At 41.4% G+C, this 26353-nt stretch overlaps 1 protein-coding gene across 1 annotated transcript in view; it reads right to left on the reverse strand.

Annotated features, from left to right (window-relative positions):
- The window catches only part of lrrk1 (leucine-rich repeat kinase 1), a 66244-nt gene that overhangs the window by 31345 nt on the left and 8546 nt on the right, over positions 1–26353 (reverse strand). Inside the window, exons 2-19 of the mRNA XM_070848703.1 lie at positions 24706–24896; positions 18860–19031; positions 16845–17024; positions 14688–14824; positions 14114–14340; positions 12986–13113; positions 12221–12384; positions 11568–11705; positions 10220–10332; positions 9012–9082; positions 7774–7903; positions 6253–6365; positions 5616–5830; positions 3785–3949; positions 2961–3133; positions 2726–2840; positions 1363–1522; positions 29–207 (exon numbers count right to left, since the gene is read on the reverse strand). Of these exons, the coding sequence (XP_070704804.1) occupies positions 29–207; positions 1363–1522; positions 2726–2840; positions 2961–3133; positions 3785–3949; positions 5616–5830; positions 6253–6365; positions 7774–7903; positions 9012–9082; positions 10220–10332; positions 11568–11705; positions 12221–12384; positions 12986–13113; positions 14114–14340; positions 14688–14824; positions 16845–17024; positions 18860–19031; positions 24706–24896 (2771 nt within the window). The remainder of the gene's footprint in view (positions 1–28; positions 208–1362; positions 1523–2725; positions 2841–2960; positions 3134–3784; positions 3950–5615; positions 5831–6252; positions 6366–7773; positions 7904–9011; positions 9083–10219; positions 10333–11567; positions 11706–12220; positions 12385–12985; positions 13114–14113; positions 14341–14687; positions 14825–16844; positions 17025–18859; positions 19032–24705; positions 24897–26353) is intronic.

Genomic DNA, 26353 nt, shown 5'->3' on the forward strand with positions numbered 1-26353 from the left:
ATGCTACCACCTGCTTCCTGAGTCTCACCCTGAGGTCTTCAGCTCGGATCACTCCGTTCCTGGCTACAGAGCGAGAGGACTTGAGGTGCATGATCCTCTCCAGGCACTCTGACAGCCACACAGGGCACAGAAAGTAGAGGGTGCACAGGCCGTGACTGGTGTCAGGGAAGTGCAGCAGGGTCCCCGTCTCTATCAAGAAGTTGATGGCTGCATGTGGTTGCAAAAAAAAAAGAGCCTTAAGCATTGTGTTAATGATGGTCCTGCATGAATGGTGTAGTCCAGGGTGTAATCTTCAACCAGAACTGGGGGGGGGGCACTAAATAGGATGTACATACGGAGATAAGATATACTAACAAATTCTTAACCATTCTATAAATTGAAGGTAATGTAAAGAACAGTTATGTACAAATTTAAAAAAACAGATAATAGCCAATGTTGCTGATCTGGGAAATATTCTGCCACACCAGCATCAGCAGGTCAGCTTGGCTCCTTACAGACAGCCTGATGAAATCTGGAAGCAACCAATCACCTCACAAGTCAGACTCCTATTTCTGTCATAACGTGCACGCACGGCACAAAGTTCATATACGAGCTTAAGTACTCTTTTGTGATTTCAGTCTAACCAATGAATACATACTGGATATTCAGTGAAACATGAAACACGACAATTAGGACAGATGATAACCTAAAATCAAATTAACTACGGACCTGATTTTTCAAAAACATCTGTGTGTGAAATTTTAGACACACACAATGAAAAACATCCAACGAGGTGTGTTAATCCACAAGTGCAAGAGTAAGAAACTGGATTTAATGTGAATCAATGACGCTGCGACTCAAACAGACTGTGTTTACTTGTTGAGACGTAAAGGGGATCAATGTAGATCACAGATCTGATCTGATGCAGAGTGGCTGAAGACTTTGGTAAGTGTGTGTGTGTGTGTCCTGTTAACAACTAAAAGTTATTGCAAAGTTAAATGTTGTATGTTGGCTCAGGAGTCACTTAGTTTTGAGGGTTTAGTTTAGTTTAGTTGGAGGGTGTGTAACCGCTTTGAGGTGAGCAGCCACAGAGGGTGAGTAAGTCACTACAAATTGTAGGGCTGTTGCTTGTTAAACTACAATGTCTAATTTTTTTTTTTATAACTGCACATGTTAAATACAAAAGATGTGATGTGTAGAGTATGTGGAGTTGGTTAAAAGCCCCTTTGACTGTAGTGAGTAACGTGATGCATCTGGATAATCAGCGATATAATTACTTTTTCAATTAGTAACCTGTAATGAGCCACTGATTACAGTTTTCTGGTAACTTTCTCAACACTGCTTTATATTACTAATTAACATTGGTGGGGACGTTTGAAGTACCAGTCTGCAGGTCCTCATAGTCCCTGATGTCACTTCCTGGGTTCTGCTCAATGACGCGTTCCAGCTGGTCGTCAGTGAGGTATTGGACCTCTCCCTCAGCATCTCGCTTCTGCTTCTCTGCTATCACAGCTTCCTGAAGGGTCAGGTAGCTCCTGGGGATCTGGTGGAGGAGATGTTGGCGGAAAATCTGTTTGTGCTTTCGAATAATATAAAGGAAGATTAGAAGTACTTGATCATTTTAACCAGTTCTTGATCTAATCTCACACAGTATTTGATCAAATGGTTCCAGGAATGTTGGTGTAGTGTTGTCTTTTGGTCTTTACTGTTGTGTGACTATGACCTGATGTTCAAACATGCAGAGGTTGAGAGGAAGATTAAAAATTCCAGAATACCACTGTTAAAGCAATTTAGTAATTAGTAATAATGTAATTTAGTCCGTCACTGCAGCCCAGTGCCTTCCTCTATTATCTTATCTCAAAAGTTAAAGTTTAGATTTAAAGCTAGAATTCAGAGCTTCCTTCTTATTACTGCTGCTGTTGCTACTGTTTGGCCAATTAGCAACATGAAGCAAACTCTGCTCTAAGAGTTCCTGACTCACTCATGGGAAATAATACCGAACACTATTCCCCATTCTGTTCATGTTTTATGAAAGTGTGTCAATCATACAACAAAATACAAACAAAAAACGAATTATCAGTGATATATGAACTATCTGTATTACTGTATGTATTCAGCAATCAGCTTCTCTGTTGGTCCCAACTGTCAAGCTTTCTCTAACCAGACTTAATGTCTGTTACTAACTTGGTTCCTCTGGATCCTGGTCCTGGTTCTCCTGCTGTGGTTCTCTGGCTTCATGAATCACTGCTGCGGATAATCAGCTGCCGTCACTTTTTACTGATATTAGTATTATAGTATTATTATTATTCATATATTAACTATTGACATGTTTTTCACTGTCACCATATTGCTAATTGTCAGTCACATTCCAATTATCAGCACTATAGTTGCCGTTGGTATTTTGGTTGTTGTTTTTTGTGCACCCTCTCCACCCCTCTACCTCTCTCTCTTTCTCTCTGTCCAACCTCCACCCAACATGGAACCCGACAGAAAGCCCCCCCCACCTCTGAGCCTGGTTCTGTTCGAGGTTTCTTCCTGCTAAAGGGAAGTTTTCCTCCCACTAATATATTGGCTAATATAGCATCTGATGCTGCTCATGATTCTTGGATCCTTAATTTTTAATTCCTGAATCCTGGTCTTTCTCTTAATTAATTAAACGCTGTTATGAATTGGCGCTATATAATAAAGATTGCTTGATTGATTGGCACACGCTGTTGAGTGTCATCAGCCACACTGCCTCACTCACCAGTCTCCCCAGCAGTTTACTGCCAAAGCTGCTGCTGTCCTTCATGGAGAGAGTCACCTGGTAGATCAGCTTCCTCAGCCCATCCAAACCCTCCAAGGTCTTGCAGGACACCTCACTGAGCACCAACACAGACACACACCGGTGATGCTGCCTCAGCTGGCATGAAGCATACGCAAACAACGCAGCATCTTCTTATCAATATAAACAAAGAATAAAATGGAAAGCGTGTGCTTACTGCAGGTGTTTCCAGGTTATGTCAGGGTAGCCGGTGGCTCGAGCCCCTGATGGGGATCGACAAAGAGCAAGAATGTAAGCTCTCAACGTGGCCAGCCTCTCGGTGCGAAACTTGGTGTCGATGAGATCCAAATGTGTTCCCACAACCACCACTGCGGAGTTGGGTGCTCGCGCCTACAGACCACAACACACAGGGATGAGCATGCTTATCGAAGAAAGAAAGGATAACCATGAGCAAAGATACACAGATTTGATTCGTCAGCTTTGCATACACAAAAACCTTTCAGCATGCTTAAATGTAATCCTCAGGACTGATCAGCCTTCTGCAGGTTAGGTTGGTTGGCTGCATTAAAATGGGATTGGGAAACAAATTGAGATTGGAAATAACAAAACTCATAAGGACAACAGAGGAAAGCATCACTCAACCAACCCAGGTGTGATTAATGCAGTAAACACCACGAATCAGTATGAAGCAAAGGGAAGGTATTATTAAATGTTTCAGTGAGTAATTAGACTTCAATGAACCATTTCAGTGAAATAAGGCAGTTTCAACATCTTCCATGTCATCATGCCCCCATTAAATGACACCCATCAGACTGTGGCTGCTTTATGTGGTCTGACAAGCAAAAGATTTTCCTTTGAATCAGAGCTCCCCTCCCTTCCAGTGGAAGCACAAACAGGATCTCTTTGTTCGGCCATGAGAACTGTCTGCTTCTTACAGTCACACCCGTCACTTTCTGACCCACTCGCAGTAAAGTACAGCTGGAACCGGGCTCTCTTCAGAGTGTGTGTGTTTGTTGGAGTGTGTGCGTGGTGTGATTTCACCTCTATGTTGAGCAGCCATGTCTGCAGGTTGGCCACAGCCTCCTCTCCCAGAGCCAGGTTCCAGATCACCATGTACAGAGCTTTATCAGTGAAGAAACACTGGTTCACTGTAGACATGCTGGCTTGACCACCGATATCCCACACATTGAACGCCACTGAGTCCTTCTGTGTAACAAGACAAGAGCTACGTCAACTCTAAAGAAGGACCTGGAAAGTGACCACATGATGAGTCAGGAATAAAAAAAAACGGTCTGAGGTGACTTTTTGAAAATGCCAGAAAGTCATCATTAAAGATCCACTCCCTGATGTTGTTACGGTTCCCAACAACAGACCCACAGACCTCACTGTGGAGAGTTATTATTACAAGTAAAACTGCTGACATTGTGTAATGTGAATTATCCCAAGAAACAGAGACTGTTCAACTCTGAAATCTACATTTTCAATCCCGCAAATTCCATTCAACCCCGATGTGTGTCTTCACTCTGTCTTGTATCTGACATCCTACTGAACCCTGGATAAATAAAATAAAGGTCACATTACATTTCCCGTATAAAAATATCCAACTCCCGTTCACTTCCACAGAAGCTAGACAAAGCTGAGCATGCTTTTCCCGTTCTCCAGCTGGCTTTGCAGGTCAGAGTTCAGCTTTGTTTGAATTTGACCTGGCGGATGTATTCCGTCAGCCAATAGCAACACTACTGCTGTGTTTGGGAATGGAATGGAACTATCATTTTAGTGTTTTATCACTATTTCTAGAACATTATGTCACTACCAGACTGCAAACTGTAGCGTTGCTCTTATACGCTGTTTAAAGTCTGTGATAACAGTATGTTCGCATTAGATTATCCGCATTAGAAATGTGACATGACGTGGGTACATTTTCCTTGGATGGAAATGTGATGTGACTTTACTTTAAAGGGGATTAAAGGAAAGATTAAACCTCTAGAATGTCCGCTTGTGATATTTAATAACGTGTTCCCTCAGGTCCCATCTGTATCTAAGTGTGCCACAGGTCCACCAGCCTGAACCATGTGCCTGACCATGAAATTATCACAAGTGCACTACTAGACTGATCTGCATCAAGGCTCCCAAAAATCTCCATCTGATGTACACCGTAAAGCTTTTTGAACTGGTTCAACATATGAATACACTTCCCTGCTACCTTAAAAATGGAACTTAACTGAACTTAAGTAATTAGTTCAAATAGGTCATCTGAGAATGTAAAAACTTCAGATGTTAAGTTCATGAAGTTCAGATTTGCTGGCTATTGGGCACTTGGGAAGCTGCACTACAGAACCTTCTCCAAAAGGCCACAATCTTCAGTTCCACTGACGCTGGCTCCCAGTTTCCAGTGACCACAGTCAATCCCACAAAGCCTCAGGCTCTCAGACAGAAAATATCCACCTCCTTTAGAGGGGTGACATTGGCAGAGTAGATCGTCAGACACAGCAGGGTGGGTTCTACTCAGTTTATCTTTTGATCCCAAAAAAAGAGGGTAGGTTTCACCTGACTGGACCCAAAAGGGCTGAACGAATTTCTGAGGGTGTTGCCATTCCACATACTAAGTACAGCACACTCTGTTTCATTTCTGAATGAGAAAGCTACAGAAATGACAAAAAAGCTCATTAAATGAAGCAGTCCTACTGGGAAAGACTGTAATTATTGGATTTTGCAGTATTTTCAAAAGTAGAACCTTACAGGTAGGTACAACACAGTTCAGTTCCCCTTTCATTGGCATAGTTCTTGATTATCCTATCTTTATCGTCTGCAATCTAGACGATGCACTGTATGTGTGTGTACTGAATATGTGTGCCGTCTGCACTGTCCTCACGCTGTTTTTGCCTCCACTGGGTTTGTCCAGCTCCCAGGTGGAGGTGGAGATGCTGCATTCCACTGGGGTGAAGGGGGACGACCTGCCGGTCTGTAGAGCCTCCAGAAGCGCCGACTTGCCCTGCCGTGGTGGACCAATCACAAGCATCTTCAGCAGTTTAAAAGGCTCTGCGTTTCGAAGGTGTGCCCGGAGGAAAGCCAGCACAGATGCAGGACCTACAAAAATCAGAGAGGTCAAGATTTGGTTTTCAGGGTGTTGGAAATCATATTACCAATTACACTAGATACAAATGCATGCAGTTACACTTTTTGGGATTATCACAGATCTTCCCAGACCTTAGCTATGAAGGTTTAGCTTATAAACCATAGTTTTCCTTTAAGGAATTTTTCAAATTTATGTTAAATCTACAGTCAGGTGCCTGATGAGACAGGCTTTGCTTGCTGAAATCATTCATCCCATTCAAATTGGCCATTAAAGGTATACATATACTGAAAAACATATAAAAATATAATGAAAAGCTTATCTGAAGCTTCAGCTGTGCTTTAAGGATTATAAACTCAGAGCAAAACATTTCTGCACATTTTTTCTTCTTTTGAAAAGTCGGCTGCAGGTGTCTGTAAAGACATTTGGACAGTACCTTCTTTTCTTACATCCTGAGGCACATTAGTAATGTTGAGGTCGTCAATGTCCAGTTGCCACAGGTTGGAGAGCTGACCAAGCTCTGCTGGAAGCTCCCGGATCCCAGGATTACTGTCACCAGAGCATGTCAGACAACATGGGTCAACAACTCACATGAGAGACGGCGCACACAAAGCTACCTGCCATCATTTAGTCTGTTTTTAATGATCTAATTCATAATTTCATAAATCAAGCTATTTATACCTCACAGACTTTCATTAAAAGAGCCTACCAGGGGCCCTACACCCCATGTTAAGAAACAGATAGATATTTGAGTTAGAAAAGGAGGTCACACTTCAACAATGTGATTCTCAGTGGAGTGCAAAACCCAAAATCCGGGAAGCTAAATGGGAAAAGATAGCACATCTCAAATGTACAAGCCAAGGAGGACAAAACACTCACGTTTCACTTGTTTATTTGGCTCACATCACAATAGAAACAACGCTTGCGGCTTTCGACACAAAGCCTTCTTCAGAGCACTTAACTGCTCAGCTTTGTGCCGCATGTGATGTGAGCCAAATAAACGTGAAATTTGAGAATTTTGTCCTCCTTGACTTAGAAATTTAAAATGTGCTACCTTTTCACATTTTTTGGAATACAGTCAAATTGATGTTCTCAAAGTCGTTTCTGGCAGCAACAGGATACTGTGTATCCATTACTTCCCAAACAATTCAATCATTCTGGGTGGTGTGTGAGAGCAGAGCAGTCTGCTGCTTATATAAACCAGCTGCAGACGGCTGCAGTAGGAGGACTGACCTCATACCAAGCAGTGATTCCCAGGGACTGACTTGATTTGGGTGGCCAGGCCAAGAAAAAAGCTGCACTTTTTATGGTAACACAGGGTGTTCTTTGGTGTAAAAAACACAAAACAAAGTATTATTTAGCCAAAGCAATGTGTTATTTGACCAGCGTCTCACCATCACAACTGATTTTATGATACCTGATTTTTAACTGATGGCACCGCTGTTATTTTAAACTGAAAATCCAATATGCTGAAAATTGCTTTGCCAATTTGAGGATGTACTTCATCAAAAATTAATCTCAGATCCTCACACAATAGGTAGTGCTGGAAGCTCAGTGAGATAGTAAGTTATGATAAGATACCATAAGGGATTAGAAAGGATGTGGATTTGAGATGACGTGACCAGCTCTGTGAGCGCCTGCAGAATGTTAGTGAATATGCTAAAGGGAATTAGGCAAGTACATAGAGACATTGCCTAGTAGCTGGAAACTGTTTGCATTTTACATTTTCACCTTGAGCACTTAAAGAAACGAGCTCTATAACTGCATTATCTCTGCAGTGCACCTCTCAGATACTTTTCAATGAAAGAAGAGAGAAAAATCAAACAAAAAAACCCCACTGAGGTGAGGATTATTGTATAACTTGACGATCTTTACATGAATGTCATCAGTGTGACGCAGGAAGGACTGAGAGGGACCACGTGCAGGTGAAAGCTGGCAGACAAACGGAGGGACTCACTTGGAGAGGTAGAGCTCAGTGAGGTTGTGCAAACCACACACTGACTGGGGAACACACTCCAGCTGGTTGTCATTCAAGAAAAGCACTTCCAGTGAATCCCGCAGAATCATGGGAAACTCTATGGGACACACTGCCAAGACACGGCCATGCAGAGGGTAACAGCATGTGAGCTTAAACACACACAGCGAGACACTACATACAGTTTATCAGAATGGAACCAATGCTGGGTTATGGACTTGTGTCTGACTGAGCTTGTGCCAAACACTTCCAGCATGCATTTCCTTCCACAGAACTGGATCGAGGAGGATGAAACATTTATCTAACACTGATACAGATAAAATACACTGTTACACAATAATTAGCCCCAGCAGGATCTTGTGACGGTTTAGTGATCTTAGCAATAATCATAATATGTTACTAGATAGCGGAGTGAAAATGATCTTTGCAAGTGCAGAAGTTTTGCAGAGTTAGGAGGTTACAATGCTGTAAGAGACGACAGCATCTAGCGTGTTATCAGGTAGCTCACCAGGAGGGAGAGCAATTAAAGAGGCTTATTTAGCTCGGAATTAAGTTGGAATATGTTAGACGGGTCTTTCTCCAAGTTTGTGTTTACTCCCAACAAACGCTGTATATAAAAAGGTTAGTCTGAGGTAAGGGGTCAGAGAGGGTTCAGTTCACGTGGAAGGTTGCTGTTTGTTTTCATATAGAGGCTGTGTCTTACAGCAGTGTTTCCCAAACCTGGTGGGTGGGAACGCTTTAATGGAAAAAGTCATTTGAGGGGACACAAGATGATAAATGAAAAGATATAAAAAGGGAAAACATTGTTCTGCTACGCAAGTTTGAACTCTGGACACACCACACATAACAACAACAACAAAACAGCCAAATAAAAAGACATTGTACAAAAAGCCTATTGCAACAATTAAAAATATCAAAGCCAAAGATAAAAAAAATCATGCCAGGGAGCTTCCTCTTAGGAGGTTAAGGAGGTGTCACCTGAATAACACAATGCTGTAGACACTCTCTCACTATATCAAGGACAGGACGAAATCTCAAGCTTTCAAAAAGCTTTGTAAGTTAATTGCTGCAATCACAACATCTTACCAGCCGAGGGACTGAATAACGGCAGAGACAGTCCTGATATCATTTCATCCCACATTAGCATCAAGGGGAAACACAGCTTTATGTTAATTGGTGCTTCGATTGAAATCATTCCCATGCATGTAAAGCAGATCTACCTGGGTCTGGGTCCCTCCTGTGCCATGTAGTCAAGAAGGCCAGCCTCCTGGTTTTGGGCTCCTCCTCTGTTCTAAAACATACAATGTGTCCACTGAATGAAAGCAGACTAACATTACAAAAAGAACAACAGCAGTCCTCATCTCTAACCTGGTGACAGTATACTGTATAAGGGCTTTAGCTTAATATGACTCACTTGTCTACACATATCTGCCAAGAAACAGAACTAAAATGTTAGCTAGAAAGAGAAGAACTCTGCCTTGAGCCTTCTACGATACAGTAAATAACACTCAGTAACAACTGGTGTTGTAATACATGTAAGGAAAAAGGCTGTAACCAAACAAATGGCATCAGATTCATCTCGTCTGCATGCTTGCCGTTGCTTTAGCTGGTTAAAACAACAAACATTAATGCTATTGCTGGAACTTCCCAACAACCACAGTGAAGCCTTTGGCTGTTGTGTTGGACCTCATGTGCTCTCTGCAGCTGGCGTCTGTATTCAGCCAAAGATTGTCAGAAAAGGAACCTCCGCTCATAACATGTAACATCACTTCACAAGTGGGAGTGCACTTTGTGTTATGGGAAGTTAAATAAGACAGTGTTCAGAAGCTCCAGTTTAGCCGTTATACATATCAAAATGATATTTTCAGCGGAGTATTTCTGAATAAGGACCTCTAGTATTTGGATCAAGGTGTTTGTGAAACATAAGGCGAGCAATGTGAGCTTGGTTTTCAATGTGCACACATACAGTTTTAATCAACATTTCATGTATTATGCTGCTGATTTGAAGGTTGTAGCTACAAGTTTAATTAGGCTACAGCTTAAAATCAATGTTTTTACCTTCTAATCCCAAAAAAGTTGATGACAGATCTAACCTTTGAGTTGTGGCTAATTATCTCTATATTTTATTCATATTCATGTATATATTCATATATATTATTTACTGGCAAATGTCAAAAGCTCAACCGTATTACATTTCAGAAGGAATTCAAAATGAATGGAATTCATTTACACAGATTCAGATTCTATAAATTATCAAACCCCACACTAGACTAGATCAGTTTTTACCTAAATAAACTGTATCACAGTCTTTCTTTAAAGCTGACTGACTGAACTGTGATGTGCATTAAAGCTGCATAATGTTTCTTCACTCATATGTGCGTTGAACAGTAACAGCTGACTCCGGCAGTGTGTATCTGCGTGGACCTACTTGCCCAGCTGGTTCCTGGAGAGGTCGAGGGTTCTGAGCTGAGAGCACTTCCACTTGCTGGTGGCTGGGAGTGTTGCAATGTGATTCCCACACAATCTCAGCGAGACCAGAGCCTGATGGGAAGATGAGTGGGAGGAGGGGTGAGATACTGTGAACCACACATTCCTTTCAAGGAATACACAGACGGTTGGCACTTTAAAAAGCAGACCAATGTATCATTAGTCTGCTTTCCTAACAAGAACATAAGCTTCAAAAGAAGTATTGTCTCAAATCTAAGAGAAGTTTCTGGCGGCTTTGAAGCCAAACAAAAATAAAACATATATAAAGTATGATACAGAAATTTTAATGCTTGACGCAGCAGCAGCTTCCAGAAGGAGATTCTTAAAAAAGAAAGACTTTGAATGATAGAGTAGAGGAACCTCACAGCACAGAGCTTCAAGTCGTGCTGTTAGAAATCAGCAGAAGACTGACGGCAAATTGTAAATATGCCGAACAATTGTAAATATTACTAATACTGTCAACACAGTGTCATCAGCGTGGAGTCGTACTGTAAAATAAAGTAATGAGCGATGGTTTGACATGAAGCTGGATGAAAAAAAAATTCCATGACTCCATGACTTAAGACAAGGAGGTGTGAGATGGATGACACACTCCATTATATTGTCATGTTTTATCATGAGCGGGTTTTCTTGGACGTCGACTTGCATAATATTGCTGGATATATGTTGGACACATTTCCAAACAAATGGTTAACTGTATAATGACAATGACAATAAAAACATGGAAAAAAAGTAGTCATGATGTAAATCACACCAATTTGGTCAACAGATTGGTGGTCAACGCATCTTATTTTTGTAGATTGAGCTCCAGTGGAGAAAGGCCGGCTATCTGCAGCTCAATCATCTCATTCATATTAAAGAAAAAAAAATGTAAATACGAGAACATTAAGACATGAGACAATTGTTGTTCTCTGTTTATTTGATTTTTGCATCTCTCTGCTCGTGTTGGTACATTCCAAAGCTGTGAAAAATCCTTATTTGGTTTGCGTTTCTATGGAAGAGCTGCACAATTCAATCCCAAAACCCCTTTCTATCACTAGCGTTGGTGAAGCCAGCCAAATAGTTTTGCATCTAACTATCCCCTGGTGCTTCGAAGCTGAGAATGAGTCAGTGACCCAAACATGGAGCTAACTACATAGCAGCAGTGCCATCTGGAGGCACTGCAAGAGATCACACAGGTGCCTGCCTACTTTGTTTCTTATATGAATTTATTTTTGTTTCATCCAGAGACTTTTAACTATTAATGACACTCCGTCTCTACAATAACAGATGGAGATGATGGTTCCCACCTCCAGTTCAAAGATATATGAGGGCAGCTCCTTCAGGCTGTTGTCAGAGAAGTCCACCTCCTGCAGCTGAGTCCTCCAGAAGATGGAGATGGTGTTTGGAAGACTCTCGATCACATTGGAGGAAGCTTTGCATTGCTTCTGCAGGGGAGGAGAAAGAAGAATTTCCATTTGTGTTATTATGTGGAAACATTACTTTTAAATTATAGTTAGTTTCAGTGAAACTACAAAAAACTATGAGCCTCAATGTGACAAATGTAAATTGTTGCTGTACGATATTTTAAATATTTCTCTAAATATAACTTATATAAATCTAAATTATGATAATGCAGTGATAGTCCATGTAGCCCTCCTCTAGTTATTCTGCACAACCAACAACCAAGGCTTTGCACCCGTCGAATAACAATAATAAAAGACTTATTCAAAAATAGCATTCATTGTCTGGCATGTTAGCAATGACTCTCAGATAGCTTTAACACCATGATGTGACACTGACTGGCTTACTGTGACAAATATATCATCAAATGAACTCCACATAGAAATACCCAGAATATCCAACATGGACAAGAGCAACTGGAATGTTATATTCTAATTAAAAGAAAAATCCTTTGTCAGCAGACAAAGCAAACAGGAAGTGGTGGTATCTGGTTTCTTACCAGCGGACAGGCCCAAGGGTCCGGGAAGGTGCTCAGACTGTTCCTGCACACGTTGAGGGAGCTCAGGGATTTCAAACAGTGCATGACCGCCGTGGGCAGACTGCTCAGACGGTTATCGGACACATCCAGCTCCTTTAGCTTACGAAGACCGATCCAGTTAGTAGCTGACAGGATGGAATTTAAGAACACAGAAGAAATCAGACCTGCGCATGTGACAAATTAATGACAAAAAAAGGCCTTCTAGCCCTAATAATTCTGAATCTGTCTTTAAATGGTAAATTTAATGTTAAATATTTAGCAACCTCCATATAATGAGATATACGGGATAATGTACATCGAGCCGGTCATTACTGCAAAAAGAGCAAAAGGAACTGATGTTTTCTAGAACCAGCAGGACGTGTAGGGACATAAAATCTTAAACAACAGAGTAACTTAATTGGTGGAGTTTGGTTACAAAAAGAAAAACAATGAAATAAAGACAAAAAAAAAAAAAAAGAAAAAAACTGTTTCAGGCACGTTACTAATAAGTGATAGCTGATTTAAGAGTAAATCCATCCCTCCAGTTGGATTTGAGGGGACGTTTGCCGAGAGCAGCAGTTACACTATGATACTAAAGTTGGAGTTTGCCGTTCTCTGTGTCGTCCTTGAGCCAAAGACCTTGACGTGCAACTGACTAAAATTCAGTTCACATATTTTTTAAATCTATATTCAAATTCTCTTCCTACATACATGCAATGCTTATATATAAGCTGAGTTGGAACATACTGGCGGGGATGTCAAACAGGAGTGTGAGCTGGTTCTTGGCTGCAGAAAGTCTCTGGATGCGGGTCAGATGGAGAAGTCCAAGTGGCAAACTGGTGAGCTGGTTCTGAGAGAGATTCACCTGCTGTAAACTGACGCACAGGAAAAAGGGAGGCTGAGAGGGTGGCAGCTGACAGGTTCTTCTATATGAGATGATAAACTAGATGACTGGCAGGCATTTGGTCTGACAGGCAACCTTGAAAAGGGTTTTATGGCCAACAGAGGGCAGCACGTGTGTCACAGAACAGTATCAAATAGATCGCACACATCTGGCCTGTGTGGGAGGGTGGCAAGAGAAAAGCTGCTCCTGAAAAAGGGCTGTTTGTATGGAACGTTAGAAAGGTTACAGCACCTTCCGTCACCAAAACAATACCACCAGATCTTCTAATCCAGGTGTGTCAGCCAAAAAAAAAGACGAGTAGCTCTGGCTGCTGGAAAAGGTGCTTCTGTCCAATCCTGGATCAGGGAGGTGTTTACATATTTCAGTGTTGTTCATTAAATCTTTTTTCTAATTAAACTGATTCCACTGCATACATATGGTCTGTATACTACATAAGTCCCACTTTAACGGATGAAATGTACTATAATAAAATGTTGCAGGGGTGGTATATATTCACTTTCTATCCACTGTATAGAATAAATTCTACAGAAACATATAATGGACATACTCAAGCAGACGAAACCAACCCATTGTCATTGTGCTCACCTGGACTAACAGGAAACGTTTCTCAGAACTATCACTGTAATGGACACACAGCTGAATTTGATCTTGGTTCACATCAGACTGATGACAGAAAACATGCTAATTGAAAAATACTGGAGTGTTCCTTTAAAGTCTCAATTTAAACTGAGGATAATAGCAGTTATGTCACACCTATTCCTATATATGAGAAATCAGATGACTTTGTTTCACTGGAATAAATGCAGCCTCTAGTAGGACCAACAACCACTGTGGCACTGATACATTTACATTACACAACAAATGTAATTAACTGGAGGACATCCATCATGTCCACGACGGAGGACAAGCTGCCATCCTTGTGTTGTGAGAATATATTTGTCTCTGCTGCATCAACCTCCTGCCACGCGTACCTGGAGCAGATGACGTCCTCTGAGTTGAGAGCAGCTGGCAGCTCCTTCAGCAGGTTGTTAGAAAGATCCAGAGTCTGCAGGTGGATGAGACCCCAGGGCACCACAGAGGGAAGGGCAGCCAGGCTGTTGGATGACAGATCCAGATGGGTGATACGTGACGAGACATCCATGAACCAGTCCAGCTCCAACCAGGGTAGCTGCAGTCCACTCCAACACACACTGACAACCTACACACACACACACACACACACACACACACACACAAATTTGGTTTTCAATTTAATTTACTTATAACCACAGACAGATTTCTAATCCATAAACAATGAACGGTGCATCTTACCACTATATTGTGATTGTTTTAGAATACAGAAACACAAACTTGTATTATTGTATGTTTGCATGCACACTCGTCCTCATTATGGCTTATAATGGTTTTAATAATATTGAGATAGAACAGAAATGAGCACAGTAGTGACACATGATTTCTTCAAAAGTTAAAAAGGAAGGAGAAACTGTGTTAATATAAATCCTGATTAACGACGGTGCTCCCCCCCTTTGCCTCCAGAACACAGACCTCCTGTCCCTCTGTGTTGGAGGTTTCTTGTAGTTTGAGTCTCAGGAGGTGTTTGCTGAAGGCTGGATGGTCCATCAGGGTGTACGAGGAGAATCCTGCTCCGTTTTGTAGCAGGAAGTTAGCTATCTCCTCATTACCTGTAACACAAAAACACACTGCTCACTCCACCAACCTCTGCGTTTACAGTGTGCAGTACCTGACAGCAGTACTGTTTCAGTAAATCAGGTAGTTAGAAACAGAGATGTACCCCTTTTCTAGTTCAGTGGAACTGATAGCAACCCTTGATGGAGTCTCTAAGCTACAGCTTACATGCAGCAGTTGTTGCTGGATGGTGACTCCAATAACTACACCACCATCAACAACCACATGGGACTTTTTGTGTATAACAGACTTCCCTTTGGAACGAGCTCTGCACCCTCCGTATTCCAGTGTATCATAGAAAGTCTGATGAAAGATTTACCAGTGGTTTCTCCTGATGGCTGCTCATTATGGTATGCTTGGAAAGGGAAATATCTGCAACACCTTCACAGGATTGTTGTTGATTCATATACAAAGTGAGTATATCACAAGTCACGTCTCAAGCTACCACTACAAGGAAACTGTTTGATTCTTATGGTCTGCCTGAACAAATTGTGACAGACAGCACAACCTCATTCACATCTGTGGAGTTCCAGACTTCTGCCAAGCAGAATGGAATTCTCCAAAGTGCCCCAGGATATCCAGCAACTAGTGGTCTCATGGGATGTACACTCCCCTCCAAAAGTATTGGAACAGTGAGGCCAGTTCCTTTATTTTTGCTGTAGACTGAAAACATTTGGGTTTGACATCAAAAGATGAATATGAGACAAGAGATCAACATTTCAGCTTTTATTTCCAGGTATTTACATCTGGATCTGATACACAACTTAGAAGATAGCATTATTTGTAACGGAACACCAAATTTTTAGGTGAGCAAAAGTATTGGAACAGATAGACTTAAAATAGATTAAAGTGAAAAGACTTAATATTTAGTTGCAAATCCTTTGCTTGAAATAACTGCATCAAGTCTGTGACCCATTGACATCACCAAACTTTTGCATTCTGCTTTTGTGATGCTTTTCCAGGCTTTCATTGCAGCCTCTTTCAGTTGTGGTTTGTTTTGGGGGGTTTCTCCCTTCAGTCTGCTCTTTAGCAGGTAAAATGCATGCTCTATAGGGTTGAAGTGTGGAGGTTGACTTGGCCAGTCTAAAACCTCCCACTTCTTGTATGGCTGCAGTGTTTCTGTCAGATTTTGGGATCAGAAGCATTTCCATTTGTAGTTTTTCGTCCAAGTGGTATTGACCAATCACATTTGAGCAACAGTCTGCATGGAGAGCATGGAAAGAGGTGGAATGCAGTGGCCCTAAATGCGATCTCAGAACCCTTCAGGTATCATTAGACTGCATCTGATACATCGGAAATCACAGAATCACTGGCCCTTGCCCCCAGGGGCAAAAGTTGCCATCAGATGATAGCCTGTGGATTCTGAGATTGTTTTTACTGGAGCAGGAAATTGCTGACTGTACTTTGCAGGCACCGGAGCTCATAGAGCCCGAACCTGTGGCTCTGAGACGCTCTGCCTGAGCGATTAAACCACCACAGCGATGCATGCCATAAGACTATGCACCCTGCAGTAGAATGTGTCCACATACACATACTCAGACTGTCTGAACACTCAAACCTAATATATAAGGGAATTTTGAAAGAAAAAAAAAGCTAAAGCTAAACTGAGGCCACGTTGGTTCTTTTTAAAAGAATTACCTGGAAACATGTTTGTTTATATGGAATGGAATATATTGTTACATGGAATTATTTTAGTTGGATGTCAGTCTCAGCTAATACTGAGGTATACTGATCACATAATTGTTGTAGGATAAACATACATACTTATGCTAAGGAACCACAGGCAGCTATTGTAAGACATGAGGAAGAGATGCGAGTGAGGGAAGCAAACAGCCACATTAGCTTCAGGGAAGCAGCCACGCAGAAGCGATTAAACACCTAAGTGTTTCTCTCTATTTTCTGACAACCATGTAGAAATGGATTTGAGGATTTTGTGTCAGTGAAGAAGCAAATACAAAATGTGCTGCCTTCTGAGCACAGATAACGTTTGGAGTTTGTCCGTGTGCGTCTCCCTACCTGCTCGTGCAGCAGCGTACAGTGGCAGTCCAGTGATGACAGCGAACTCATCGCTGTGGATGGCACAGTCCTTGGCATCGACATCGTAGCCGTGGACCAGCAGCCGGACCACGTCCAGGTGACTTTGCTGGCAAGATGTGGCCAGCATCCAGTTCAGCAAGTCTCTTCTCAGAGTTATAGCTAAGAGGGAGACGGAGACCCAACACCAGTCATCATTAACAGCCGCACAGACTGCACTGCACAGGTTATTCTAGTTAGTTCAGACTCTGAGTTGACCCTCCATGGTTTTCTGTCAGACAGATTCTTCTCTCTATGATGTTTTTTTCAGTGCTGATGAGAAGGTCAAACATGATATTGGGCTTTTTTTTTTCTCAGTATCTACTACTAAATTTAAACTACCTGATTATATTAAAAAACACATCATCAAAAAAACATAAATTATTTCTCTGAGGTTTTAATAGGTACAGTTGTACATAGACTCAGTCTGTATACTATCAAAACAGCTGATTTATCTTTGTTTAAATGTGCTTAAATTCTACTTTCAGTTCAGTGGTAAATATCTATTTAACTTATGAATGAATATGAATAAGACATGCCGATCATGTTGGCTCTCTCAGGTTGATAAGTAATTAAGACCAAGGCATTATTATCAGGGTATACTGTACTATGGTAGCCTTTAACTCATTAAGACCTATGGGCCTGCCAGTGGGCCGAGTGTGCAAGCGCTCTTTGGATTACCGTAATTCGCTCACAATTTGTGCCATCGGAAAAATAACAACAGTTTCTGAAAGATGAGACATTGGGCTTTACAGCCAATATGGTGTCATTACGGTAATTCCACTCCCGCCCCCCTAGTATAGGCATGAATCTATACATATTATTAAAATTTAGGATGTAAGGGTTGTATTGATGTATAGTAAGTTAAAATACTCCAAAAAATGGGACTATAGTACAGTACAGTAAATGTAAAAACAAAAAATGCTCTGGCGGACTGATGGTAGGTCATAAAGGGTTAAACACCAGAGAGCAGATTGACAAAACCAATGAAAAACAAATCTTTAAAACAACAGAATGTTCTCTGTTAAATGGTTACTCCTGTTATTTAGCACTGCACACCCATAATGTAGTTTGCTTTAGGTATTTTTATATTGGGCCCCCTGTGCCCAGTAAATGCCCATATCTTACCCACTCCACTCCTCCAGCTTTTTGTTCTAATAATTCATAGTCTCCAAATCCAGGCTAAGTATGACATCACTATGAAATAAGTAAGGGATAATGCTCGACAAGGTGTCCATTATCAGGAATTGATGGTTCATGTGACATACAGCGGACGAACCTATAGGACGAACCTTAGATACCACAGGAGATATGAATTCATACTGCAGGACTGTAGCCCTGATTTTCCACTCATCAACAGTTTTTGAAGCCCCAGATCACACGTAAAATGGGGCTCGCTCCCATGAGAGATGATCACCATGTGTGGTCTGTTCAAAGACGGTCAGAGGGGCAGTGTACTTCCTGCAGTTTGTGGGTTACAGTTACCATCCCGTGGTGTTTAGAGGATGAATTAGTGAGGGATAACAGTCACAGTCGGAAATAAGTTAACTTGTTAACTAGTTGGAATAAATTGTACACAGAGGTTTTGGCTGCTTCCCTCTTGATATGGTTACTCATTTAATGCAGCCAGCACATTCATTTAGAACAGTGAACAGTTTCACAGGATGGACACCTGTAGCCAATCAGACTCAAGTATTCATTCAGACTATGGCATAATCTTGGTATATAATATTTCATATAGACTTGACACAGCTCCTCCAGAGCCAAAGGGGATATTATACTTATTTCACTTTAAAAGTCCTTTAAGCATTAACTTTCACAGCAGTAACTATAACACCATAAACATGTCATAAACAAACTGCATCCTATGTATCGTGTCGCAGCTGCATTACATCAAATGGCCTTTGCCAGCCCTGTTCCGTATATTTTGAATGCTGAGCCGTTCCTTTTCCTCCTACCAGGTATAGAATCCAGCAGCTCTTTGACCAAGCTGGTGTGGCCGTAATATGCTGCCAGGATGGCTGGGTTGGTGTTGGATGGCTCCTGGGGCACAGTGATTCGGGCTTCTTTTAGGAGGTAACACACACTCTGCAGATCATCGTGCCGAGTGGCCACACACAGCAGACGTACCTGTAGTGACACACACACACACACACACACACACGCAAGGACAAAATTCATTACTGATGACTAGCAGGAATAATGACAAACTTTATATATATATTATTATATATATTTATATAGCATTTTTCAAGAATAAAGTTGCAAAATGCTTTGCAAAAGAAACAGATAATAAAAGTACATAAGAAACAAAACTTGAGATATAAAGAAGATAAAGTAATATAAAAAGTTAAGACAGAGGTTTGAACACAATACTATGTCTGCCTGCCTGACATCTTTAGGCAGGGAGTTCCACGGCTGAGGGGCCCCAGACAGAAAAGGCCCGGGAACCTTTAGTGACTGAGTGACAGCTTGAGTTTTTGGACCCATTAGTAGTATGGAATCAGATTTGTTTCAAAAGTTTCAAGCAAAACTTATTAAAAGTCAATCAAAGTAAATGGATTTGAGAGAGAAAAAAATGAACTCAAGCAAAAAATTATAACCTTCAAAACAAAAAATGTCTCTTGAAAACAAATAACTGTCTTTTATTTTGTTCAAGAATGTAGTTTTGCTCTCGCCCTCTCTCTCTCTTTTGGTTACGCTTCTGGCTTTTTCATTTGCGCTGCCAGATTCTTTGTTTGAGTTTTGACACAAACCTATCGAGTGGGTGGGCTCTTTCAAGGGCGGGTTCCTATTGGCTGTTGAATTTTTGAGCGACACGGCTGTGACCCGGAGGTTGTTCCACTGTTTCCTTGAAGCAGTTGCTTGTATGCCCCCCTATGCTTCCTCTTCATGCATGCCTTGCATGGCGAATGAAAGATTCTTTCTCCCGCTTGGTGATTAGAAAAAGTTCAAAAAACTTTCTAGATCCCCAGGAGTCAATTCAAGCAAACAGGGGAACAACCTCCGGGTCACAGCCGTGTCGCTCAAAAACTCAACAGCCAATAGGAACGCGCCCTTGAAAGAGCCCGCCCACGCAATAGGTTTGTGTCAAAACTCAAACAAAGAATCTGGCAGTGCAAACGAAAAAGCCAGAAGCGTAACCAAAAGAGAGAGAGAGGGCGAGAGCAAAACTACATCCTTGAAGAAAATAAAAGACAGAATTATTTGTTTTCAAGAGACATTTTTTATTTTGAAGGTTATAATTTTTTGCTTGAGTTCATTTTTTTCTCTCTCAAATCCATTTATTTTGATTGACTTTTAATAAGTTTTGCTTGAAACTTTTGAAACAAATCTGATTCCATATAGTAGGGTCCCACTAGAGGATCTGTAGCAGTGATCAGGCTCAAAGAAAGTCAACAGATCACAGATATAGGCAGGAGCAAGACCATTCAAGGCTTTAATAACAAAAGCTCTGAAATCTTAAAATGAATTTTAAAATGGCTGCAAAGATTGGTGTAACTTTGCTTCTCTGGGTACATGTTAAAAGCCTGGCAGCGGTGTTCTGTATCACCTGCAGAATCTGGATGTTTCACCTGCTGATACCAGAGTAAAGTGAGTTGCAACAAGTCTGGAAGAGATAAAAGCATGGATGCCCTTATCTAAGTCTGCAGGGGGAAGGAATGACCTGATCTTGGTTAGCTGTCTCAGCTGGACAGCACCACTTTGGTCACCTGAGCATCAAAAGACGTCAAAAATCAGAAAGGTCGGCCTCTTTTCAAACATTTCATCATCCAAGTAGCAATGAAAATCAATGTCATGTCTAGAGTAGTGAATAAGAAGGGACCCAATATAGAACCTGACGGGACCCCCAAAATGAGAGGACAAGAGAAGGAAGAATCTCCAAGGCTGAGCTTAGGTCAAGTGGATTTAATGTGAAGACACAAATGACCAAAGCAGTTCTGTTGGGAACACTGTAGAGCCTCTATGAAAAGAGCATCAGACTTGAACAGAGGAGAACACAACACAGTCTCAAACATAAATGAAGCGTAATGTAGTTTTTGTCTTGTTGGCTAGAGCAGCACACTGATCATGGTTGACTGGTTTTTCTGGTTGAACAGAGTTTAAGTTTCATGCTTCTTCCTTTGACAATGTCAGTTTGGTCCATGATGAGACAGATATGCCGGACTATTAAGACATTACCCAATATGGGTGATTCAGGGGGAACAGTTATTTAACAATTCAATCTTCAAATAGGATATAGAATCTGCATTTATATTTGGAATTGAATAAAAATCCAGGCTCAGAAAGGATGAAGAACAAATGTACTGACATTTGACACTGCCGCAGTCCTGGGTGGAAAGAGAATAGCTGAGTTCTGGGTCTATGTACATTCACACAAGAGTCCATCTACAATATCAACCAAACAGAACCACACTCATTATGAACATTCTCATCATTCTGGATAAAACTGGGCAACTCTGATTTCAACACTCACTGGTGCTTAAGAACTTAAGATGGAGAAGAAGAAACTGAAATCAAACTCCAGCCCAATTTACACTACCGCCACGTTAAAACACAAACATTGCATTCGCACCATTCATTCATATCCTTTTCCACTAAACTTCGACCATGTCTAACTATATGACAATTCAAAGTCAGGTGAATTACTGCACTTTTTTTTTTTTATCTCCATGATTGTACACAAATACACAGGACTGATAAGAGCATGGCAGGCTATAAAGAAACCAAGTCTCTATCACCTAACTACAAAACTATGTGTAGTGGGAATAAAAAAGGGTGGAGGTCAGAGTGATGTAGAGCAGGGCGACTCATTTCAGCCACAGTGCAGAATGTTAAGTGATGTCAGCTGAATTACTTTTGAACCAGATGCTTGTATGACCTCCTTTATTATCATCCAGTGTGATGGAGCTGTCAGCAGCCCATCAGGAGAGATGCTTGGTGACATGGTGTAATAGGATTTTATAGCTGTAATATGACCAAGACACTTTATTTCTTTGACTGTGTAGAAATGTAATGATTTTAGATTCCAGATAATGAACAAAGGCATTAAAATGTGAGTCTTACTGGTAAAAAGTGTGACTACTTTCACTTACTAGTAAAAGTGTGTGTGCAGGTCTGTGCTGTAACTCATAATTATAGCTTAGCAGTAATTATGTTAAGCATTTATAAAAACAAAAGAACATCTATAGATGAGAAAAAGCAGAGATCACAAGCACAACTTAGAATGCGTTGTGAATGCAGCACATCAGCAGCATAATAATCGGAAGCGTAAAAATATGCCTCAGTTTGTGGTTAGATGCGTATAGTGCAAGTGAAAGGTGAGCCTGTGGTGACAGCTAGATTGATTTAAATAGCTGCGCATCTGTTAAATCAGAAACACGTGAGACGGATGATAAAGAAAACATTTCTCAACATGTGCTGTGCACACAAACATTCATTTATTCATCACACAAAACAGAACAAGACTAAGAGTCTATAGACATGCAAGCAGCTCTGTGAGGTAGCACAGTAGCACATAATGGTAACGTCAGCATGCTAAAACTGACTCAAAATGGCAATATTAGCATGTTGAAGTTTCCCAGGTATAATGTTTACCATGTTCACCATCTTAGTTTGTCATGTTGGCATGGTAACATTAGATTATCAGCCCAGAGCAGAGCTGAGGCTGCTTGGCATGCCATTGATTAAGAAGCACAGTTTCGGAGTGTGAATATGTGTCAATGAATAGTATCCTCCACTCAAATTAGATACCTCCTGCATGAATGATGTGTGAATGGGTGAATGTGACTGTCTGGTGTTCAAGTGCTTTATGTGGCACTATACTAGTACAGTCCATCCATTTAGCATTGTCCAACAGACTCAAGCCACACAGCTGGTGTGAATAAAAACAGCAATACTCACACTTAGCACCTGTAACCACATGCTTGGTATTTTAAGTTGACAAATGACTTAAATCATTTATGCTTATCACAACTGACACCAATCATTAGTTGGTTTAACAGAGTTTTTGGTGGAAATGACGGTAACGATAATATCAATGGATTCGTAGATGTATGCAGAAATCCTCATCTCCCCTCTGCATGCATCTTGTATTTCTGATTCTGGTTCATCTTTAGATCTCGTGCTCTCCTGGAGGATAGCAGCGTGCAACCAGCCCAATCAGCTGCACTGGCACAGGCAGAAGTAGGCCAAATCTCTGCTGACGCCTGAGGATACATTCACAAAATAAAAACAAGCACACCCACTCGCTCCTCTTAACACCACAACACAGAGCACTGCACCACTGCAGGGAACACTGAATAATGTAACTATGACACAGGATAAGAGCAAAGAAAAAAGAAAGACACTTCAGAGAGACCGGAGAATCCCCTGTCCACACGTTATTTAGAAAATTTGCTGAGTCTTCAGTACAGACTGAAGTCACCATAACATACCAAAAAAGCGGAAAGACATGATGTACATTTAAAGAGTTCGAAGCCAACATTCAGTTGTGATATGAACTTATCTTAAACTCTAATTATTACTTAGCTCTAATCCCAAACCCCTCTTGGATATTGGTTTAGTTAAAAATGACTTTAGACTGCTAAATGTTTTAACCCAAAGCCACACTAATAAGGTTTTTCTCTGACTTTTGTGGATTTGTTTGTCTGAAGAAGATATAGAAACATAGTGCACAAAGAACAGGGAGCAAGGTTCATTTATTTGTCATTCTACAACACAGGTTTGCACAAGAAATGCAAGTTGGAGTCACAACTGCTACATAAGGAAAAAGAACAGTGCTGAGGATGAGTCTTACAGTCTGTAGTCTGCTGGTGCGACAGTGGGTATTTCTGCAACTCTTGCCAGATAGCAGCAGGCTGAACACACTGCTGTTTTAATATGCTTTATGCTCTGCTCGGGCAACTGACCTCTCTGACATAACCGGTAGATGGCTAACAATGTTTGTATCTGCTTAGCACAGCCTGCTCTTTATTAGCATCATTTGTTATTCATCTTTTTTTTTTGCAGCTGAGGAGGTTGAAGATTGTGGAGAAACTTCTATCCTATATCCTTCCATCCTGATTGAGTTTGTGGCCCCGTGTAGAAAATACTTTTTTCAGTTGTAAATCTTTTTGAAAAAAAAAAGGCATAAAAGAATCACACCTTCTTTATCGAGGGAAGTTCCAGTAAGAGAGAGTTCAGAAGGAGTCCAGGAGTGCACTGCTCCACACATTCACACATGGAAGCTACCCAGTATGACTACAGTCTGATCGAGGGGCTCAAAGGGACGAGGAGTTGACTACCAGGCTCAAATTATCTCCTTCTTTTTGGCGGACTGGCTGTGGGCAAATTGTATATCATGTTTTTTCTGCTTTTCCTATACATGCGACCCATTCTGGGGATCCGTGTCCCCAATTTGGGAATTACTAAAAATAGCAGACTATAATTTCATGTCAGACTCGCTGTGAAAGCTCCTTTGATCTCTGGTCTAAAAACATGCTGCCAAGTGAGTGCAGGTCCCAGTCTGAACCATATAGTTCACAAAACTACATTTTTTGAATACACAATGCTAAATATTAATGCAATTTAATATTTTAATTATCAGACACTCAGTTTAACTGTTTCCAGTCTATCAGAGATGTACTGTACCAAACCTAATATGTGCAGTATATGATCAAAATGGAGATTTGTCCATATAACACAAGCAAAGACTTACCAGCACATCACTGTGACCCTAGTTCCCATCCCACATAACACAATGTCCACATCCCAACCAGTGGTGCAGCCGGGAATGTGCCACATATATTATGGGTGTACTCACCCCGTCAATGCGGGGTCTCCCTGCGCTGCACTCCACGCAACAGGCTTGTTGGATCAGCTCCCTGGCAGCCTCCTCATCTCCGTCTTCATACGCTGCCTGGATGTTCTCCAGAGTGGGCGAAGGAACCAGTGCAGCGCCGGGCCCCGGACCCTCTACCAACGACGCCTTGGCTCCCATTTCCTTCTCAGGGCCTGACAGCACAGAGGACAGACACAGAGGGAAAACAGTGTTCAAATCGGAGTTAAAAAGAAGAATGGGAGCATACAGAGGCTTTTGGCAGCACCTTTTATATTTGTTTTAAAAAATTGATGAAAAGTTTTTTTCAATGCATTTGCACTATATGACAGCCAGGGCCTGCTCATTTCTTCATTTACAACCAGGGTGCAAATTAAAGGGGAGGAGGGAGGGGGAGATTAAACGATTTCACACACTCCTAAAGTAGGAGACACCGACAACATTGCAGTGTCTCCGTCCTCATAAAAGTCTATGATAGTGTGCCTCACGTAAGTCAATGGAGACGCTGTAGATTATAGTACATATCAAAGTAGCTAGATAGATAGCAAGCTTTAACACTTAGCTAGTTAGGAACCACGACAGGATCTGCAACATGGAATGTTGATTTATTTTCTCTATTTTCAAAGTGAGAAAACAGCTGTCTTTCCCGTTAATCAGACACAGGCCTTGATGTCCTGTGGTGTAACACATCTGCCTTCCTCTCTCTCATGTTGGTAGTTTCTGTGGTTCTGGTGAAACTCTGTGTGGGTCTGTGTTTGAGTGGAAATGATAGTCTGCCGCTGTTGTTGGTGTGTGTGGGTCCCACTCTGACTTGCTGGCAGTTTCGCCCTAGGACACTTTGGTGGTGACTTTAAAAGTTGTCGTGTGCTACATGCCCTGTGAGCCGGTGTAAAGGATTTGATTGATTATCATCATCTACAGACTGCAGGTGTTAAAACAAGCTAAATGTAAGGATGTCAGCCTACTGAAGCATGTGCCTGCACTGTACTGGGTTTCTTTTTCACCCTGGAGAAAAGGCTGATCCCTCGATTGCCGAGTAAAGTTTGCACTACATTTACAACTCTGACACCTCTGTGTGTATCCTTGGGTAATACTGAAAACAGACTACAGCAAATACATCTTTATTTTCACCTGCAAAGGTGTTGCTCAGAATAAGGCTGGGAATTTGGAACTGGAAGTTGGTAATTGGTGGTTACCAGCATGTTTTCCTTTTCAGGGACAACACATTACATACTGTTCATACATCCCTTGGTAAAACAGCTAAAACCTCTGCCCGTAACACAAGCAGCTGAAGCACAAACTGTAATGAAACCTGCCCTAAAAATAGTGGTGGATTTGGATTTAACTATCAGAATGAGTAAGAACTGCTCATGTTTTTCAGGGCAGTTATTCATTTCATCCATTTCCTGTTGCAGCTGTGTCTGAGCTGCATGGGCCTGCACCCTGCGACCCAGTGGGTTTTCAATGAATAATTAAGACAGAAAGAGTCCGACTGGGCTGCTGAGGCTATATGAGAAAGCCCGAGGGAATGAAACCATTAGACCTACATGTGCCTCCCATCCACATCAATACTCCTCTATCACACAGCCTTATACGACCTATGTGGGAAAGCTAAAAGAGGACACTGAGAAGG

The sequence above is a fragment of the Pempheris klunzingeri genome, chromosome 1 (genome assembly GCF_042242105.1).
Source record: "Pempheris klunzingeri isolate RE-2024b chromosome 1, fPemKlu1.hap1, whole genome shotgun sequence".
NCBI lineage: Eukaryota > Metazoa > Chordata > Actinopteri > Acropomatiformes > Pempheridae > Pempheris > Pempheris klunzingeri.